The sequence below is a fragment of the Drosophila mauritiana genome, chromosome 2R (genome assembly GCF_004382145.1).
Source record: "Drosophila mauritiana strain mau12 chromosome 2R, ASM438214v1, whole genome shotgun sequence".
Taxonomy (NCBI): domain Eukaryota; kingdom Metazoa; phylum Arthropoda; class Insecta; order Diptera; family Drosophilidae; genus Drosophila; species Drosophila mauritiana.
This window is the reverse complement of record NC_046668.1, coordinates 22,063,428-22,085,912: the sequence shown is the minus strand read 5'-3', so window position 1 is coordinate 22,085,912 and position 22,485 is coordinate 22,063,428. Positions and strand designations below refer to the sequence as shown.

Sequence of the window (22,485 nt, the reverse complement as noted above, 5' to 3'; positions counted from 1 at the left end):
TCTTGGGGGATTTTGTCTTCGCTTTTAATTAAAAACGGAATAAGCTGCGGCTGTGTTTTGGCCATTTTCTGCGAGATTAGCTAACCCATGCAAAGGCTTATTCCATTTTCCCCCTTGAATCTGGTGACTTGGCAAGTATTTGAGTTTTCTGTTTTTTGATCTCATGCCACAAACAAATGGCCTCAAGATATAGACCACATAACTACAGCATTTCAATGTTTTCTATGTCGGATTTTTATTCTGTTTTTTTTTTTTTGGTAATGGCGGCACTTTGTCAGAGACCTTCCACAACACAGCAGTCGAATGAAACAAAAAATGCCATGGAAAAAACATTTATTCTAATTTCTGACATTCTGTGTCTTTTTGTTGTGCCTTATTGTTTGGCAACCGCAAAAGTACCGAAAAATAATTTTCCATTGATATCTGGTCCGAAGAACTGACCCCGTTTCGTTTTTTTATTTACGCGGACAAAGGCTTTAATGGTCGGGGAAAATGTTGCGTTTTACGCTGTGTTCGATTGCACATTAAAATTAAATTGTAAAATAAATGAGAAAAGTGCAGCACCCGTTGGTTTTGCGGTGAAAATTTCTCTGCCTCGCCATGAAGGTGGAAACCTTGCTTCGTGCCTTTTCCACCCAGATACTCCAATAGTTGTTGTTTCATACACAGACAGGCCAAGGAATTAAAAGGCAAATACAAGGCGTTGCTCGGCACTCCCACTGCCGCATTCAATCGATGAAGGCGATAGGCCGCACTCAAAGGTCAGTGCAGCCGCAAAATACCAGAAATGAGGCGAAATGAAAACAAAAGTCGCACAGGTCTCGGAAAAAATGGAAACGCTCGCAAAGGGGAGCGTTGAGTCGAGTAAATGGGACTGTTGTACCAGAAGTTGGGGCCCACTATGATTTGTGTGGGTAAAAAGCTGGGAAAGCTGAAAATGGACATACCTAGGGTTTGAATATTCAGTTCAAATTAATGAATTCCAGCCAAATGCCTTATAAATGGAGTTCAAATTATGAGCTCACCGCTGTGGAACTACGCTTTCAATTTCACAGTGACTTCATCAATTAAATAAAATAATACAAATATAAAAGTGCTGTTCGCTTTGTTGCTTATGCTCAACTTCCCTATTCGTTGGAGTAACAAAACAGAAGGTGCTCTAAAAGCAATCTGCAGCAATTGATCGGGGATCATGGATCATGACTGTGGCGAGGAGAACAATCCCTTTCGGCCGAGACTGAGCCACCTGCCCGTTCGGGACTCTGAGGCTCCACAATTACCATAAAACGGGGCCGCAAACGAAAGACTTAGGCAACGAACGCGGGCATTGGGCGGGCATTAGTGATTCCACCCCCCAGCCGCCTTCAATATGCAGCTGCCAGGCGATGGAAAACTGAAAGCACGCTAATTAAGTTTTCAAAATGCATTTTTGATGGGTGCTAACTCGAAGTGCATAATTAAAAAATAGTGTGTGCAAGTGCAGCAATGAAACTGTAAAAGCATTTGCTGCATGCCACTTGCCGTCGCCGCTGCACTCGTTTCACAAGACGCAAAATTGTATCTTGTCATTGCAAAACGATTCCAACTCGTTGGCGGCGGCGGAGGAGAGCATGATTAATGAGCTGGCGATTTGGCAGCTGAATGAATTCGAAATTAGCTCACTGTGTCCCACTCTCTCTCAATCTGCTATCTGCAGCTAGCTATTTTTTAAATGTGCGGGCGATGCAAGCTGCGATTCCGCAAAAAATCCGCAAAAACTCGAGGGGTAGCAGGAAAACTTTGTGGCTTAGAAAGCAGTTTCGCCTGCATTTCGCCTGCTCTCCCGCGTCTTTTTTCCTATTTCTTGCGGCTGCAATCGGTTGCATAATGCCGCCAAGTTGCTGCCACGGCCTGACAGTTTCTGTGGTTGTTGTTATGCTCATGTTGCAGCTATTGTTAACGCCGCGCGGCTTGCTGCTTTGTAGCCAGCAACAAGTTGGCCCAATCGCTCCCTTTTAGCAGTGATTAGGTCTCAGGCCGAGTAACTCGGATGTTCAGGCATCCGTGCTGGTAAGCAAATCGCAGCTCCTCCTGGAGCTCAATGGGCACATAATTGGCCGAATAATAGACAAATAATAGAGGTACAGCCTTGGCATTGTCTTCGATTCAAAGCCGTAGTGCTAACAACAAGTCCAGTGCGACTCGACTGACATACAATGCATAATGGTGCGTAATAAACAAGCTAACTGCCAAAGCAAATCAGCCGACACACACACACGCTTGGCTAAGTCCGAAGTTATTATTATGCGCAGCTCGAATGCGGCCAATGCGGCGTATGCGTAACGACGCCAAACAAATCAACGGGCAAACAAAATAAGCCAACAAAAGCGACGCCCACACGGCGTCTAATGCGTTAATTGTCGGTTAACTTGGCTAAATGGCTCGTGGACCTACAAGCTGAAAGATTGTGTGGGATCTACTATGGCTGTACACCTTTTCCCGTTTGAAAGTTGAACTTTCGTTTACCCAGCAGTTCGAACAATGGCAAATTATCGTCTCTTTTCGCTCGGGTTAAGGGCCTGAGACTAATGCCCTAACCTTCTTCTCGCTTCGGCCCACAAAACAAAAATCGGATGGAGTTCAGAGGCTAATTTTCACTTTGCCAAGTTCGCCGCTCCGGGTCATTTGTGTCTTTCTTCTCTCAACTTTTCGGCTTAATTTGCATAACAAAATTGCCAAAGAAAGAGCCAACGAAAATGGGCTAAAAAGTTTCAGCCAGGAAGTTGTTGAGTCTGGGGGCTTTTACTTTCGTTTTTGGCCATCTAGGTGCCAGAGTGCTGAAGTAAAGCACTTAGGGGGCTTGGCTTTAGTGGAAAGGGCTTTCCACACTACAACTTACCGATCCTTTAATAATGGTTGGGCATTAAAGGTGATTCTTCTCTATCTTAAAGATTCTGTCGTCAGTAACATGCTGGAAAGACAATGGCTCACCTTTCTCCCACCTTTCTCTGGCCAAACAAAAAGCATTCATGGCTAAATGTTTGTGGCTAATAAAATTATAGACCAAAATCAAAGCAAGTCCCTTGAGGCAATCGAGAAATTCGCCGCTTACGTAAGACAAAAGTTGCAGCCAAACAAAAAGACATTCCGGCCAGAGCCTAATCTCCGCAAAGAGATCTGCATAATGTCTTGTAGCCATTTGTAATTAAAAAATTTACGGCGCCATAAATAAAAAATATATATATATATGGCTGGGTTCAATGGAAGTGGAATCGAAGTGGAAAAGTGGAGGAAAAAATGCGCGACAGCAAACAATTTACAATTTGCAAGTCAACTAATTAAAAGTGCAGCCGAGGGAGAGAACAAATAAGTCAAATTCAGAATGGGTCCCCATGTCCATGCAAAGTGGAGTCAAGAGCAAACGGAGCAGCAGAATAAGTGGCCAATTGACAGTTCATAAATACTATATGGCCAAAACACTTGGCCAGGCTCCAAGCTCCGAGCTCCAAGCGTTGACAACTCGACACTCTGAATCGGGCTAAGACTTGGATTCGGATTCGGCTTTGGATTTGGATTTGGATTCGGACTTGGACTCGGATTCATGGCAGCCGAAATACGTGTGGTGGCGTGGGGGTCGCCACTTGCCACTTGTTGCTTTGAACTTATTTTTCCACAAGGTCGTCGTGTCCAACTAGCAAATACAACAACAACTGCACAACAGCGGTACAACAAGCTACAACAACCAACCGGCGACAGCAACAACGAATTAAGCCATAAATGCCTGCTGCACATGAAAAATTTGAGTGTGTCGTTGTTTCTGCGTGTCCACACGCTTGGCGGTCACTTAACAAACCTAACCGACTTGGCCAAAACCACGCCCCGTTCTGGACAGCTCGGTAATTCGATCGAAGCGATAAATAATTGCCCAGCTCTGCCGAATTGCTGTTAAGGGTGTTCTAGGTTGGTTAAGTGGCTTGCAAATATTTCCTTAAAAAGGATATTTAATATAAGTAAGCAGCGCTTGTAATATTGAATACAAATATTGAATCAATTTGATTTGAATTTAAGATAATTTTATCTGATATAAGTGATTGGTGTTGAGGAGTCGCTTCAACTGCTAAACTCGACTCCTTGAAGAGCAATTGAATATTTTTTAATGAGGCTTCATTCATCTTACGAATGCGAATCTAGATTATCTTCTGGCTGACAGCTCCCATCAAACAAAAGGCCAATGGCTCCGAGTCTGTTTTTACCCAGATTTTGGCACTTGACTCACTTTGATGCATACGAGTACGTATACGTAATGCCATTTATAGCTCCAGTCGGGCGTACTGCGATTAGTAACTGTAGATTCGGATACTCGGACGGGGGCAGTTATGATTTATGCCTGTAATTTGATAGAGTGCCGGCACGACAAGTTTTTGAGCCTCGGACGCGGTCCAATGCCAAATGCTGTGGCCGATGTCAAGTGTCAGATTACATTTATTTCGATATTTATTACAGAACCCAATCCAATTGAATGGAAGCGAATTGATTTGAATTGAATGGCCAGGCTACGCAGGGGCAATTAATTTAATTAGTCTGACCACAGCGGGCCCGAAGATAAGCCGCTGATGCTTAAATTTATGCTAATTCGCGGCTAATATCCCCGGGGTATTTGCTCGGCTCTCGCCTTGAATAGCCAATGCAAGAAACCCCAAATCGAATGTCTATGTCACAGGATTGAGAAACAGTCGGACTGTGGCAAAAATCTAAATCGCATCTAGAGCAGTTGGCCAAATGTCAGAAGCTTAGGCTTTAAGCCGTGCCAGCAGCGCCATTTTCATGGTCAGTCTAAAGTCTGCCGCGGCACACACGGCGTATGAGTGACGTGCATGCTGAGGCGTCACATTTGCCAGCCACGAGCATAAATCAAAGCGCGGTGTACCGCTACAGCCTCCACTGGTTCTCCATGGCTCTCCTCCAGCTCCTGACTAAGTGGCCAAGTCCTCCTACCACCGCCACCTTTTTTTCTGACCAGCCAAAGTTGCATTTAATTAAATTTACCCACTAACCACGCGTTTTGTCTTGGCCAACTCAGCTGCGGTGGCCACCAAATACTTGTGCATTTGTTATGCCACGGGAAAAAACAAAACGAGAATTGCCTTAAATTTTAGTAATGGCCAGCTGCGGCTGTGTAGCATGTATTTGCTTTACATCACGTGGAATGTGCGGAATTTCGACCCGTAAAAATATGTAAAATGGCTATTTAATTGAATTTTTATACAAATTATATTTTATCACCGCTCAGCTGTCCAACATTTATAAAGCGTGTGTTATGATTTGATTGGCTGTATTTAGATTTGGTGGTATATATATTTGCTCAATTTGCATTGTATTTTTAACTACTGACATCAATCAATGGGATTGCTGGTAATTGAATAACTAATCCAAACATAATTTACATTTTATTGGTAGCATATACTGCCTAATCGAGTTATAATTACAATTTTAGTACTATTGTTAATTAAACTTAATGTTGTTCCCCCTTTTTTTGCAGCACAACAGCAACGATGTGGGCGAAGTGTTCCAGGACGAGAAGAACATGGCCGCGATCTTGATGCGGCGCCACATGGAAACCGGCGACCTGATAATGGTAAGTGGTGCAAATGTGAACAGGCCCGCCCTCCACCCACCTCCCAAGGTCGTTCTGCTGCACTTGCAGTGCACTCCGTGAACGTGCCACAAGAATTTCAATTAGCGCTGACCATTAATGGTTGTTCTTGGCGTTGTTCTGTTACAGTTTTTTATGCCGATTCCGAATCGGCTGGTGCTTGTTCGATAGATTTTCTTGTTGTTATGACAGACGGCCATTGTTATGGTCAGTTTTGGTCTTGGCCATGTTAACTGCCGGCTGTCGCCCATTTCAAATTGAGTGTCTGTGCGGCGGGCATTACAATTAAACGCCCGTTGATCGGATATTCAGAGCGATGGCGGATAATTTGCGGATTTAGACAATTTCTGCTGATTAAGCATTAATTTATCGCCGCAAAAGTGTTCGGGCCAAATAGGCAGCTGGAAATGTAAATGGCCAACGTAAAAAAGCTGTAGAAAAGTCCAGGGTCGACCATTGGATACCCAATTAACTTTGTCGGATTTCTAAAGCGTAACTGAAGAACTTTGGGTAATGCCTATAATTATCTAGCTGTTCCAAGCCATCAGGCAGCAGTTTGATATCCTTTGTCAGCTCTCATATCTATCGACTGCCCAGTATACCCCATCAGTCGGTCGTACTCCTTTGTTTTCCATGAGCACCTTGGGCCAATTTGACAGGAGTGAAAATTGTGATGGTGTATGGGCGATAATGCCAAGATATATTGCATTAGGCCATAAGTGTTCATGTTGCTAGAACAAATACGATCGTTTAGGCGTACCGATATGGTTAGGAATCAGCATAGATAACTTGCGGCCTTGGTAAATGGTCAGTTTAACCTTCAGGCGCAGCAATGAACAGAATATTCTTAGCCACTGTATTCAGCTTACTTTTCATTCATTAATCCATAAAAATTGCAAGTATTGTATTGTATTTCCTCACCGCCAATTACCAAGGTTGCCATAATACTCGGCATTGTGCGCCAATCCTGTTTATGATTTTATTTAGCATCCAATTTAATAAAGCGCTTGCCTTTTAACCAGCATCAGCTACATTCTGATGACGTTCAATTTAAAGACAATTGGCAATTAACATGGCCCCCGAGCGGAAATGGAGACCAATATGCAGGAACAAGTTTCTCGGCATGGAGGAAGTCTGCCTAATTACCGGCCATTGTGTGTGGGCTCTTTTCTTTTCCATTTCATGGCAGGCGGGTGGAAATTGAGAGCAGACCAACCAACAAAGTCTGGTGGGAAAAAGAACCGAAAGACAGAAACCTTTTCAGCTTGGGCTGCATGGAGAATTGCACAAGAGCAAATGTCACAATTCAAGCAAATTAATAATCAACCGGCCGATCGCACAACAAATGAGCGGCGGAATCAGAAATGGCCAACAAATATTGGCAGACAATAAGGTCAATAAACAAGCTTCATAGCCAAAAGTCTTGGGGCCTCAACTTTATTCGGGGCCTTTATTTTGGCAATTTCTTGAGCGGCGCTGACGTCTGCTTGGGTTTAATTTGTTAAACAAAAAGTTGGATAGGAATAAATGTGTATTTCTGATAATAATTACTGACAGCCAATAAAAGGTCAAACAGCAATGTCTGGCCGGTCCGACTTGACCGACTTGTTATGGCCAAGTGCGCCGCTGCACCGGCCGACAAACAGAAAAATTCATAAATAATATGTAGAAAATAGTCAGCACACATGTGAGCATGAAAAATGTTTGCTGCCTGACATTTGGAGGCGCAAAGCCGGCGAAAAGTTTCGCAATTGGCCAAATCCAAAACCAACACCACAGCCAAAGCCAAAGCCAAAAGCACTGGGACGCAGCTGTGCTGACCAAATCCAGTGGGGCTTCCGGCTTCGGTTTTGACCTTAAACGGACGGGCTCTCAAACTTCTCGCCACCGAGATGAAACTGACGCTGCCGACTTGTAATTAACCAGAAGTCGAAGATGGCTGAGTCGAAGATAGTTGCGTAAGACTTCTGCTGGCCCGTTTGATCGGATCATTGTTCAAGAAATGCCGACAAGCTGAGTAGCCGGCACCACCTCCTCCAACGCCACATTTATGGCCACTTAATTAGTGCCACCGAAGCAGTTGTCGACCATATAAATGTGTGTATTACTTTAGGTAATTGTTGCCGCTGACAAAACCTGCAGAGCATTCAAAATATTTTACTACAGTGGGATGAATCAGTGTTGTAATTAGAGGATTTCAAAAAGAACAGCTTCATACGGTTCAAAACTACTTCGACAAATATAATTCCCAAGAAATCCGTCACTTGGATACCCTCATAAAAAGTTAACTTTTTTCAGCATTTGTATCTTCGGTCTGTCCACTGTACGAAAGACTTAAGACGCGAACTGCTTTTAGCCCATTGCAAAACATTTTCAAAGGAAATTTCAAACCCACATTGTTTTTGCCGGCGATTTAATTTAATTACAGCTTACTTAAGAGTGGACTTACACGCACCATTTGATCAGATACTCGCACTTTTGCTAGCGTTGGACAGCGAAAAATGTTGGCCCAATGATTTTTATTAAATAAGCTTCATTAGTCAACTTGGAGTCTGTAGATTCTTCACGAGCTGCGATCCAACTATTCCCACCGTCTTCAGATGCTATACTTGAAAATGATGCATCCCATAGCCCAAGTTATTCATCATCTGTCCGTGTGGGAAAGAAAAAAACCGAAAATCGAATGCGATTCAATATGTACATGTCAGAGGTTGAAGGTCGCCGCGAATGCCCTTAGCCGGTCGACCTGGACTTGAACATCGAGTTGAGTGCGGTGTCCATTATGTTTGAGCCACCCACTGCCAGCGGTGGTAATGTATCCAATTTGACCCAATCAATGTTGACATTGACTCGTAATTTCACAAAGAGAAACTCTTACATGCGAATATTAATTTCACGGCCAATTACTCTCAGTGTCTGAGTTATGTTTCTTCGGCTCTTTGGCGAATAGTTCCAAAAATTGATGACATTCATTTTGGAGACGGCTAATTGTTTTGGCCAATTACATGCCCCCCTCCACAGGGAATTTATCAAAACGAAACGAGCTCAAGGGAACCAACCAGACAATTCGAACAAATTGTAATAATAACTCTGAGTTACTCTTTTTTGCCCGCAGTGCTTACGGTCATTTGTGTATATGCACTTGAACAAATAAAGTATTTTTTGCGGGGCGGGGAGGGGTCGGCAAGGCAGCTTGATTAATGCTAATTGCGGCCAACGTCAGTCAAATCCAAAATCCAAAAAGTCGATGCGTGGGGTCCCTGATGAATTGGCTGCAGGTATGCATGCATCTTATGTCGGCGCTTCGACTGCTAATTACTATTGCCCGCTGCTCTGAAAAGTTTGGCCCTGAAACTGAAAACAAATCCACGAAATGCATTTCAGCCACCTTTCATAACGAGAGAGTGGCTTATGTAAGAGCAATTATGCAGCACTCGTGATATGCATCTCTCTATTAATGGGCTTTCAAAAACCTTTGGGTAAGGTGCCCAAGCAGGTAAAAGTATCTTCAGGTAACTTAGGGAAGTTTAAATTATTAGAGGGGGATTTGTACACGGCCTTTATGTAACACATTCCACACTGAAATGATGTTCGTGCCTTAAGTCATTTGTTTCAGAACATATTTGTGCTTGCAATGCAGTTGAATCCCTAACATTTAGGTTTTTGCTTAGCAATCTACCATCTGCTTATTAAGTATAATGTAATGTAGACATTATTTCAGATCGATCTTCTTCATTTCCTCGCCACTGTTGAACTTTGTCAGTCACACCTTTGGCACACTCCTCTCGCCTTTAATGCGGTTTGCCCTTTTTTCAGTTGGCATTTGAAGGCGCGTTGCAAATATCAATATTGCCATTTAAACAATCAGAGTTCTGTAAACGGTGGGGCAACAACTATGCAAACAAAACAAGCAGAATTATCAGGTAGCACTGGCGACATTTGGACACGGCTTTCAGCATTTTGGCCAACTCTATTAGACGGCAATCGCGGCGTCATCATTAAGCAACACTCATGTCCAAAGTGCCAAACAAGTTTTTATTCGTCTCAAGAGAGGCTCTTCTTCTTGGCAGCCAGAGCCAAAGTCTTCTCACCTTCCCAACTAATTGCTAGCCTTGATATTTACAAAGAGTTCACTGTATGCACAAACGCGTGTATTCGATAGTTGCTCTTCTTGGCTGCAAATTCTATATTTGAATAACTGGCTGACCGCCGATTTGATTTGCATTTGCAGCCGCCGCCGCAGTCGCATCATCGTCAAGTGTTAAATTGCACAATTTATGGGGCAAACATGGCTTGACATTCAGGCGGGAGAAGTGCAATCAATGCGCCGGCGACATTTACAAATGTTATACAATTTGATGTCTTTATTGGCATCGGGTTTTGGCTGATTAAAGCCGAAACTTTCAAGCCACTTGATCCGGCTGTGGTCATTGTGCAATGAGTTTCGGTTGGAGCGAAATTAATGCAAAATAGTTTTGCAAATTGGCATAGATACCCCACCCATATACCCATATATATATATATATATAGTAAATCGCTTTATGCGGACGACACAACCCCCAACTGACGAGTTTGTTGCCTAAGTCTTTCGTTTTGCGATTTCGGTTACCCGATAGCCGCAAGGAACTCGACTTGTCCGAAAGGAAAACTAGAGTGAAACTAACTCGAGTCGACATAACAACGAGCGTGTTACCAATATTCATAAGCCCCAACTTTGCCTAGCAGCTCATATGCAGATCTGTGGATCTGGAAACTATACGGCTGGAACAAGAGATGGCAGCGTGACACGATTGAAAGCCACCGCTATCCATCACGATCTCGGCGCCACGATCGCCACGCATGCCCCGAATACAAAGGACTGAGTGCCGCCAAGTAACCGTTTTTCAATTACAGCCCGTTGCTCATATTATTTAATCAAAATGCACATTTTTTCCTCCTTTTTTTGGGTTGTGGCTGCAATTTCCTCGTGAAAAATGTTTTTTAATTGGTGCGACGCGATGTGGCAAGCCACCAGATGATAACAACATTTCTGGCGGGTGCCGTTCCAAGACTTTGGCCGCATATTGCATATTAATAAACGGTCATATCGGTTACGTCAAGCCATACCCCCACAAACACTATTTTCGGGAAGGGGAGCTGAGAGCTGAGCACGAGTCTGATATTTTCACGCTTAAGACAGTTAAATTTGATAGTTGCCCGCTGATGGGGATTCAATTTGGGGCTCTGCTGTCTGCCAGTGGATCCAATTTCAATTAAGCCGATTAATCGATGGCAAATGAAAGGGGACGTTCATTAATCAAGACACAACGTTTTTGGAAATCTATATGCGATTAACACAAAGATTAGATTGGTATTTAAATAGGACTAGAACGAAGTAAGCAAATGCCTCCCTCAGGTGGCAAAAATCACTTCAATGTAGATAAGATTGTTCGACCAGATTGATTCTTTGGCAGCTGATTGGTGGTCACACGCCCAGTCCGTCAACCTTGAGAGGCCTTCACTTCTGAGACTTCTAAGTGCAAGGATAACCTGCAGTCACTCAAGCCCGATTGTGATGTCGATGTCGACTCCACTTGACTTTGACATACGACTCGAACTTCATTAGGCCTGGTTCATGCGCCTGCCTGGCTGCCTACCCACTTGGCCAAATGCTTTTCCATCTGGCCGGAGCCATTGGCGCGGCAACTTGAAAGACATAGCCCCGTCTTTCCCCCATTCTGAGCCTCTGTTCGCATTGAACTTGCTGCTGCTGCTGCTGCTGCTGCTGCTGCACCAACGCACCAAACATCACAACAAATTATACCAAAAAAAGCTGGCGAGCAACCAAAAGAGCCACGGCAAAGTGCGTTCTAGTGGCAGATACATTTTGTGAGCAAATTAATTTTGATTGCCGCGATTGCAGTGGGGCAGCACCCGAGAACCGCTGTGTGGGCCAGGTTCTTGAGCCATTGGCCACCGGACTGCAGCCATGGGCGGTGGTCGATTTTTATTCTTTTACACGTATAAATATTCATTGACCAGCCGGGGCGCACATACACCACATACAGATACAGATACAGAATATAGAATATAGAGCCCAGAATCCATGGCTGAGTGGGCCGCCCGAAGGTGGGTTCGGCGGAATATTTTTAACGAGCTGCTTATGTAAACAAACTGTTAACACGGCGGGTATCTCCGGCTGAACTATCGAGGCATTAGTATCCGTTCTTGTTCTCATTGTCAGTCTGTAGTTTACGACTACATGCACTCGCATTGAACAGCGATCTTAAGAGCCGATTAGATCTAACCTTGACCAAGATGATAACCGAAAAAAATGGGGGAAAAAAAACCAAAGCGGCACACACCTTAACGCATTTCCATTGATGGCGCATCGAAAAGAGCATAATTTTGTGTTTAAATCAAGGTTTCTAGATCGAGACTGCTAGGCAGTGTAAACCTGAACGCAGATATTTACAAATACAAATGCAGTGCGATTTGCATTTGAATTTGATTGCTGGGCGATCACAGACCACTTCTTTTCCAATTGACAGCCATTTTCCATCGGCTTTGGGCGGTAACGCCACCGAGCTCGGCAAACAGTAACCGTCATGACTATAATGATGATCGCCGCTCAAAGTGATTCGAATGTTCGTGTCATGAATTTGCACAAATTATGCTAATTTCCCAAAATTACAAACCGCAAAGTGATTTTTTTGTATTGCTTTATCCGCTGCTGCTGTGTTTCGGTGTCTGCCAATTTTTGGTATTTGCACATTTGATGCTCTTGGCCAAAAAAAAGCACAAAAACAAATACGAATAGGTGTTAATTTTGATTGTAAGTAAATTTTTGGTTCAGTGAACTCTTTTCTGTGGCGTGTCACATTATGCAAGCGCCGTGTGCTGATTATCTGCGATCGTTGTGGGGAGAAATACTTTAAAATGATTTACATTTAATTGAATAAAGGAAGGAGCGAACGAAAATATCATCACAAATCAATCAAGCTCATTGTCAGTTGATTGCGATCGCTGGGCGTTTCTGCAGGTGCCAATCAGACTTGTCTATCTGTACTTTCTGACAGATAAATATGTGTGAAAGGCGCCGCAAGAAACTCAAATGCTGAAAGGCTGAAAAAACAGCACTAAGCTCGTAAACGTAAGCGTAAGCGCAATTCCAAATCGGCTCTTGCTCCTGCAGATATAACAATCGCGTTGTGGGTGATTACATAAACAAGACAGCTCGGAATCGGACAACTTTATTTTGGGCCAGCTGAAAGCAGATACTCGTTGCCAAAGTCTGCGCAGTGTGTAAGCTGCGTGATTTGAAAGCAATTTGCTGTTTTTCCCCGCCAATCCCCCTGCTTTTATCCCCCCATCCGATCTATCCGATCTATCCGATATCGAGCGACGTGTAATTGGCCTCATAGCACTTGCCGACAGCCGGGAAATTATAAGGTCCGCGATTATCTCAAAGTATTTGGATCTTAATGCCGGCCACGCAGCTGTGGGAATCTTGGGAAATATTGCGAACAGTTAGTGGGTCAAATGGAATTAAGGCAATTTGAAGCTGGGATATAGCTCACCTAACTTATTGGCAAGAGTATTAGGTGTTGCACATAACTTTAAACGGTTCTTATTTACGAGATATCGCAGCTATGACTTATTTAATACCAAACAAACAAACACATAATTACATACTCAAACACTGCAATCAGCGTAAAGTGAATCCATTTATGTTAACATACCCCTTTCATTTGGCTTTTATTTACATTCAGAGGTTCAATACCCACTTCCTCTCCCATTTCGATAGTTTTCCCATTTCGATAGCTAGGAAACAAGTAAAAGCTTTTAATTTCGCCTGAAATTAAGTGGCAATTACGCGGCCGAACTTTCAACACGTTGGGCATAAGAGCACATAAATCGCATTTGGGTAATTTATTAATTGGTTTTTCGCATAAATTGCGTTCAAGGCAAGGCGTTTGGAAATTACTGGCTATCACAGTTGGGCAGTTACATAACACATGTACCAGAACTCTAACAGCGAAACAAACCCGAGTCGAATAAACAAACGTTAAGTAAGTCTGAAATCAGCACAACATACGCCCAAAACGCCTTGACTGTTTTTTTTGTATTTCTGCTTCTCTGCTGGCATTTCGGTGGAAATGCGGAAAACGCAGCCAAAGTGGAACACGAAAACTTTGTTACTACCACTCGCTTAACTGCCACATGCCGAGAAAAATTGTAGTGAGTCGAGCCAAATTAAAAGACCTGCCAGGCGGCAAATAAAACTAAATTCGCAGCCCAGATAAATGCGACAAATGCAGAATTAATGACTATTTTAGTGAAAAGTGAAGAGACCCGAGGAAACCGATGAAGTTGTTTGCCCAGCCTGTTGACACCTTCTCCGCTGTCTTTCAATGACTTTCAATGTGAATGCCAGGCGTTTATCGCGCACATATATCATACGCACTGTGTGCCAAAAGCCATTTAAGTGTCGCTAACTCAAATATTGATCATATTTCAAGTGCCCAGCGATGCGGCGACGGGCGAAGAAAAGGAGGCTGCTCGAATAATTTCCAATCGCACTGGATTTGCATATAGGCACCGAAAGAAACTGGGGCGTGATACCGATACACACTTTAAATGCAGCTAGTTGAAATTTCAGATACTATCCAACTTTACTATACAAGATAGTTGAGCAGTTGAGTTTAATCTGTAGCTTTTATCTGCACAATACATGGCTTCTCTCAGTGCGCCGACTGTTTGGCCCATGTCATCTGTTACAATTTGTTGCTTGGCTTCGCTTGCAATTTGTTTATGGCACATGTCGTTTTTGTTTTGCTGACATTTAACTGAAGTCGCGTGTGCGAGGACATTGAACTTTGCCGTTTGGTGCTGCTTTGGTGTTTTTGGCATTTTCGATAAGTGCTCAAATATATCGAGAGCAAAATCAAGTTCGCTGCCTAAGTCATTCGTTTTGTGCCCAATTGCCAGCATGGGAACTTCAGATGGGCAGCGCATTCCCACCGATTCCAGTCAGAATCAGCATTAGATAAATTTATATATGTAGCCGAGAACAATTACAGTTCCATTTCCTTAATGCGTTTCATGTTAAACATGATCTCAGCTGGTGGTCATTTATCGCAGTAGCTTTTATGTCCAGCTGACTTGACTCACTGGTAATATTATAATTATAGCATTACCTCCGCGACTTAATTAGCCCTGATCACGCCTAGTGCCAAGTGGGTGCTCGCACGCCGATCGATAAACAAAAGGCCAATTAAAACTGAAACGGAGTCGCAAGCAAATGGAATCGAAAGCATTTTGGAGTCTTGAAGTTCAGCCAACAATTTTGTTTCTAACCTTTCTCAAGGTTACGTCTGCGGGCTCTGTTTCACTCAAATAATTATTGCAATTACAGGGGCGATAAAAACGAACCGAGAGACCGAGAAACACAGCTTATCTAGATCGCGGTTTATTTGCATAAAATGTTCCACTATGCAAATCGCAGCTAATTTTTATGACTTGGCCAGCGTCATTCAAACGCAACTCATATTCATATGGCACAACTCATACGGCCGACTGCAGGCCAAGAATGTTGAGTTGAAAATAAGTTCAATAAATTATCTAAATGCTCCGCCCGAAATGGAGTTCGCCGGTGTCAGTGGTTTGACAAATGTCGATGGAAATTTAATGCCATTAAGCCTGCTAGTATTACTTCTTAGTCAGCTGGGCCAACAGAATACCCTATTTATCATTAGATAATTAAATCCCCGCTCATGATGTATTTGCCCCTGATTAATTGGCCAACTCACGCATTCCTCATCGTTTCTTCTTGCAGGAGGGCAGCATTGGACACGACCTGGTGATCAAGCCCTTGCCGCACGAACTGAGTCCCAATCCGGAGGAGTCGCACCACATCATCTACAAGCGGGAGGCATCCGCAGCAGAAGACCAACTGAGTGACTTTGGTAAGATTCATTTGGCATTGCCGCATCAATTGAAGCCATTGAGAAGCAGGCTACGTTCCTAATGGGCGCATTGACCCATAGAAAGCCATAGAGTCCACGGTCTATACCGTGGCCCATAAATCTTCGGCTGGAGATCGACGTGATGCCGATAGCATTTCCTGCCTCGAAAAAGAGCAGCATACTCACACATTCACGAGGGCTCATGAGTTCAATGCAACAATTCGCCCTTCACTGAATGCATTTACCCCTGCGGTTGCGGTGGCGCCAAAATTCCAGCGATAATCGCTGTAAAATTATTTATTTTATGCCCGGTATTTCTCGCCGCAGAAACTTATTTTTCCACTGTCGGCTTGGCCGAAATGCCCCCAAAAATTATACCCAATACAGTTAAGTGTGTTGCTGCTACCTGACTTGCCAGCTTCTTATATCATAATAAAGACATTCCACCACTCGATTTTGCTTAATTTTTGCTTAATTCCCCGCTTCCTGCTCATGCCATTTATTATTTATTCGCCATTTTTTCCCGCTTATTCAGCCTTCATGGAACCTGATGATCTGCTCGCCAGCGAGAAGCTCGAGAGGCTGCAGCGCCGCCAGCGTCGCAGCAGACGCAGTGCACCCAGCAGTCCCGACTTCGAGGACCTCAACGACGAGGACGAAGGCGCCCTGGACTCAGAGCCCCAAGTGGCCGAGTCCCGCACCAGATCCCGCCGGCAGGCCCCCTATATCATCTATCCGGAGGTCTTGGTCATCGTGGACTACGATGGCTATCGGCTCCATGGCGGCGATAATCTGCAGGTACGTGTGCGTGACAGGCCGCCAAAAAAAAAATGGGGGAAAAAACTGAAGAGAGAAATTAAACGCCGCTGGCTCCAATGAAGTTGTTTCGGCAATTGCAGACAGCTCGGATTGAGTTTGGGATTGTCTCTGCGTGCGCGCGGATTTCAGCCGCGATTCCATGCCGTCGATATGGTGGGTATCCAACCCAACCCGGAGGGGATTTTGGAGTCTGAGGATTGTAAAAGTTGTTTCTTGTGCGCTACATGTGTAGATATTATGCGAGCTGAGACCGAGACATGTGCTCGCATTGATAGATAGGTCTGGTTGCGACTGAGACCCGAATCCCCGGGGGGAATTGCCGATTTATTAAGGCAATATATTTTATTAGAGCAATGGCTGGGAAAATCTCTTCTCAAAAAGTAGCTCAGGCAGTCAAATCATATTTGTTCCACACATTCAAGTGTATGATTAATGTCCCAGGTAGTTCTTTACTTAAGATTCTCGAGCTAGAGTTGCCGAAACACATGATTCAATTGTCATGCACATCAGTCGCGCTCAAGATTTATTTGCCTGCCTGATCTGGGTGCGTTCTAGCTTCGTGGAATACCTAGAACCCGGAGATGCGGCTCAGATGAAAGCCCTATAGAGATGGGACGGCCTGACAAGGACAAACGTGCACTGTGCCCAAACAAGAACTAACATAACTCGTGTCTCTTCCCCAGGTCAAGCGCTACTTCATCTCATTCTGGAACGGAGTCGATCTGCGCTACCGCCTGCTGAAGGGTCCCAGAATCCGCATCAGCATCGCCGGCATAATCATTTCGAGGGTGAGTACTCATAGCACATAATATCTATATAGAATTGCCAAAAAGGGTTTCCTATCGGAGTCAGCCTCCTTTGAAAGCCCCTCCAGCTGGATCATTACACAATCGCAGCAATTCAACTTTCATTTGGCTAATTGAGTAATCCATTTTTGGAAGCCCAACTTTAACCCCTGGCCAAGTGGGTCTTGCCAATCGGGCGGCTCTCCTTCGGAGCCCAAGTAGCCCCCAGCTAGCTCAGTGAACTGAAATCCACTCCGAATGAACTGTCACGATCTGGGAATCTGGCAGGCAAAAACAGGCCGAAGAAACATGCAACGCATGCGCTTCGTTCGATTCGCTAGAAAAAATGTGAACAATCAATTTGGTTATTTGCTTGGCCACAGCACACAAAAAGCAGAAAGCCAGGCCAGCAAATTTTAACAAGTTTTTTACTCGTGCTCTGTGTTTTGCTGGAACTGACTGAATGTTTTTCTAGAAATTAGCGACGAAAATTCGTTATGGGCACGCGAATCGAGTTGGCCAAAAAAAAGAATTGGATCTAACCTTCTGGCACTTTTCAGATTTCCTGAAATGGCTTTTTAAGTATTGGAATCGGTGTCAAGCTTTTTTAATTGGGCTAAACTGCTTTGAGGTAGCTAAATCGTTTTTAAACCCATTTCCAGCTGGCAAAATCAAGATTATAATGTGTGTCATAAAAGCAAGTCTTACATTTTAGCAGCACGTGGCAGAAGCTAAACATATTAGAAGTCTCTCGGGAGAAATGACTAATGGCCATAGAAATATGGCTTTAATTTCCTATTACAGCGAGCTGTGGTGTCGTGAGCGATCTCTTTGATCTCCGCTAACATCTTTCACTTATCAACATTCAACTAATTCGATTGCATAAGCCAAGACCATAAAACACTTTGACAACATTATAGCATCGTGGCTTTGTGTCTCGTCTCGACCCGTCTCAATACTCAAATACTCGAATACTCAGACTTTCGGCCAGACTTTCTCACACAAATCAGATTGGCGCTGCTTCAGGAAGCCATTCGTAGTTGGCCAAGAGAGTGGAGAGTGGGTACTGGAGATTGGAGAGCGTAGAGAGTGGGCCAAGAAAGTGGAAAATTGGCACAGCGAGTGGCGGAATGAGTGGTTCACCTGCAGCAGTTGCAGTTGCAGTTGCATCGAGCTGGCTGCCCACACGACAACTCCGCATCGAGGAGACACCGATGTCGACGGGTTACCCTAAGTACGTCAATTGGCTTTGGCTGTAACTCTGCTTCTCTGGCTGTCTTTCTGCCTTTCTGGCCCGGCAAAAACTAAAACTAAACCAAAAAATCATTTTCAGACCGCATAAATAATGCAACAGCGCCTGCTGCTGCAACTGCGTGTTGGCCGTGGTTACATAATCTAATGGGCCACGCTAACTGCAGTCGGCAGTTAGTTCAGATCAGATTTTTTCGGCTGGCATGTTTTATTTTCCTCTTTGCCCAATTTCACACACACATGACTTCCTCTTCTATGCCCCCCACACACACACACACACACACACACACTTAGGTGGTAGATGCAAAGTGCGTATCTGGTGGATACAGGTACTTAGTATCTTAAAATATAGCATCCGTCGCTAAGCTTTTTCCACTTTTTGCCACGATAACTAATGTTGCCAGAAGTGGAGTAGTGGAAGTCGGGTAATTACTCAGAATTTGGATTGGGCAACAAATTATTGGACACACATATCCGATAAGTCGACGCAATGCAGAAACAGGTAATCCGAGCGAATTTATTGGATTTTTGAGTCATTTTATCGGAAGAGATTGGCTAAGTAGATTGTTTGGCCAACAGGAGCTCGTGCCGATCACTTTACAGGCTAAACCATAAATGAGTGCCATATGAGTGCGAGTTTCTCTGTGGAAAACCCAAGCAACTTGACCCCAATGCCAGCTACAAAACACCGAAAGCCAATCGTTTATTTATATTTCAAAGAACAAAAAGCCAGCCCAGGCACGAAATCTGCAGTCACATAAATTAATCACCCATTGACAAATAACTTAGAGAATTACTTAGGCCCCAACTTCGGAGAGTTGTTCAATTAATTGATTCTAACTCGAAGCCGAAAAACAAATAAATAAGCCGCTACAAAATGACAACAAAACGCCGTCACATTAATAAGCCATAAACTGCGTAACTCAGACGACTTCGATTGGGGTCCGAAGGCGTTAGAAACTGCAAATGCGCCACTAGCCTGGTTAAAAGCCATTTTTTGTCATTCCGCAGGGGCAGAACAATGAGCTCTGATCGAGTGGCAACCCAGTTACTTTTAGACTTGCAAACTTGGCTAAATCAAAAATTCTAATCGAGTGGCCAGCGCTCAAATTACATTTTGCCAGTGCAATATTAAATGGTTTTTTAGTATGAATGGGTAAAAGAGGGTGGATTCGTTGGAAAAGCTACTCTTTCGCAGCTTAAGTACTCTGCAAATTCATCAAGCGACATTTCGAGGTAATCAAATGCTGGTGGCTATAAATTAGGTCCAATAAAAATATCTAGCGGGCGCTTTAAGTCCCCTGCGAAACTTAATACTAAGTAACAGCCCGTCGAGCTTTGGCATATTTCTCCATGTACGCCACACGATACGCACCTAATAAATTGCGCATACGCAACGTGGCCGCATTGAAATATGTGTGTGGCGCAAGCGCAGCGCCAGTGCGTTCGACACTTGTAGCCAGTCGCAGGCGGCGGGGGCAGTGGCGGAAAAGGGAGGCAGGTTGTTTAACTTCTAACGGAAAGTTGCCCGCAATTAATTAAAATGTTAATTAAATGTCACAGATAAAAGTTCAAGTCAAGTCGGTAGCCGACTTAGGCTACCCCCACGCCAATTCCGATCTGAACTGATCTGATATATAGTGTTGGCTTTATAAATCTATATCTATGACTTGTTATGATCACCATTGCGCCGCGCTATCAGCCGCAGGAATTCCGCCCATTTGATTAATCGATCCGCTTGGCTGGAGCCGAAGAAAGAGCCGAGTGGGGAGCCCATTCCTGTCCAGAATTCCGCTGTCCGAGGGCCGGGGTATCCCAATTTCCGCGCCGTTCGACATTCTCCACTCGCTCTTATCTCGGCGACTCTATCTAAAGTGCCACAGAAATGCCAAATAATCCACAGCGACACACCCAAGTGCCTCGCTGCCTTTTGGCCAGTCAAATCTCATATTTGCAAGTTGTCATAACGAATTCCGCGCCTAACGAAGCCGCGCTCTTAAAGTTCGGGATAGGGCTGGCCACCAGGCCAGCAGGCCACCAGACCAGGTGTTGCCCCCAGGGCACATTTCTCGTACTCCGCATCCACATCCACATCCACATCCCCATCCATATAAGCCGATGGTATATAGAGTGCCGGTAGCCAGAAATGCAAGTGCCAGACAAACATAAATTGCAATAATGCAAATGGAAACGTGCGGCTAGGCAAACAAATAAATATTGCTGGAAAAGCCGGAAAACTCGCCGCCAATTGGGGGGCATATCAACACCCTAACGGGAAGTGGCTTAAATAGTAAATTATACAGTATTATTAATCAGCCTTAAACCGACTAGCCAGACTATAAATTACTATAAAATAAAAAGAAAATATTCATGGTGGATTGTTGGATACCTTTTTTGAGCAGCTGCATCAGCTGATCGCCATACCCCATTGCAGGGTATTGGGAAAGGAAAAGTGTCCCCCATATCCCATATTCTGTATTCCCAATCCCATATCTTGACCCAAAAGCCTGTCTCTCCGTGGGTGGTGCCCGATCGCCTGTCGCCCAGTGCGATTTATCCGCTGTGTGGGCGCCGAAAGTCGGAGCGCACTATATGTCATTGGAGGGGGCGGATGGGCGGTGGCTACACCTCAATTCTGGGTGTGTGTGTGTTTGTGGGGCCGAGTGGGCGTGGGCTGTCCACCACCCCGTTGTACAGTTTAGTGGGCCTTGCGAAATGCTAGAAATTACGGCCAGTTGCATTGACAGTTTCTTTGGGCCGCCGCAAGATTTATATGCGCCGCCCAGGGAAAGGAGCTGGATAGCCAGCCGAGCGCCAGTTGCGCTCGAAAAATTAAATTAAAATATAACATTTTGCTTTTAATTACGCACAAAAGGCCATTGCAAAAGAGTCGCCAGACTTTGGTTTATTTTTAGTTTTTGGGCGAAAGGCAAACCGGTCCCGGTTTTAGTGGCTCGGTTACATTTTAGGTCCTACTGACAGTTTCTTTGATAATTTTTCGATTTTTGTGTCCGATCATTTGACAAATGTTTGCGTTTGTTTTCTGGCTCAACTCGCATTGTGCAATCGGTAATCAAAGATGTGCCAGGTCATCCATGGTCCAGTGGTTCCACGTTACCGGGAGGCACTACATTCGCCAGGCTGTCAATCCGCTGGTGGTCTACTCCAACGTCCAAAGGTTTGTCTTTCCCAGGCCAGGTGACTTGTTTGTGGTCTCTTATCGCGCATCTGGATTAGTTTAAGGAAACAGTTGGCCAAGTTACGAAACAGCAACTGAAATAGCAGCTTATCAGCGGTAATATTTGCTCAATTATACAATGAATCCACGATTGCTTTTCGTGTGTGAAGCAGTTACAGCTCCAATCAAGCTCCTAAACAAACAACTCGAGTGAAGCATCTTCACACCGCACAGAGAGACTGCTCTAATAAACCACTCAAAGTGCAATTCCACAACAATTATTTGTAATTTCGTGGATTCCAATCCAAGCGAGTGCCAGTGCCTTTCCCACTTCGGTCCGAAGGCCACAATCGAAGCATTTAAAATTCTTGATAGTTTTGTCTGTCGAAAATTACCAAAAAAATTGAATTTGAGCTTGTGCTTCTTTCGGGAGAACGACGTGCCCGCACTTTTAAGTGATCCAAGTGTCAGAGCGTCCGAAAAACTGACGGGAGTGGATAGACTGTGAGTGCTGAGTGCTGAATGCTTATGGATTCACATCGGATTAAGAACCGCATTCAGATACAGATACACCCAATCGAGCGGATACGTCTCGCAGCTCCTTGGGCAATATACAGATTTCAAAACGCTTGCTTGTGCGATCTTAGATCACTTTGTCAAACTGTGTTCATTTCCTAGACATCTGCTGTCTGTACTATACCAACTGTATAGTTGGCAATTTATCAAAAGACTTCGAATTCGTTTTGGCCCGGCTTAGCCAGCCGAGAGTCGGAGTATCTGCGAGATTGTTTCCAGCTGGCAAATGGCTGCAAATCAAACGTGTCAACCCAGTGCGGATTGTCACTTAACTTCGGTTTTATCACCTGCAACGCT

At 44.3% G+C, this 22,485-nt stretch overlaps 1 protein-coding gene across 6 annotated transcripts in view; it reads left to right on the top strand.

Annotated features, from left to right (window-relative positions):
• Positions 1 to 22,485, top strand: part of LOC117135874 (venom metalloproteinase 3) — a 44,411-nt gene that overhangs the window by 13,617 nt on the left and 8,309 nt on the right. For all 6 annotated transcript variants that reach the window (XM_033296412.1, XM_033296414.1, XM_033296417.1 and 3 more), the window contains exons 4-7: positions 5,519 to 5,614; positions 15,450 to 15,579; positions 16,115 to 16,377; positions 17,082 to 17,186. In XM_033296412.1, coding sequence (XP_033152303.1) covers positions 5,519 to 5,614; positions 15,450 to 15,579; positions 16,115 to 16,377; positions 17,082 to 17,186 — 594 coding nt within the window. The remainder of the gene's footprint in view (positions 1 to 5,518; positions 5,615 to 15,449; positions 15,580 to 16,114; positions 16,378 to 17,081; positions 17,187 to 22,485) is intronic.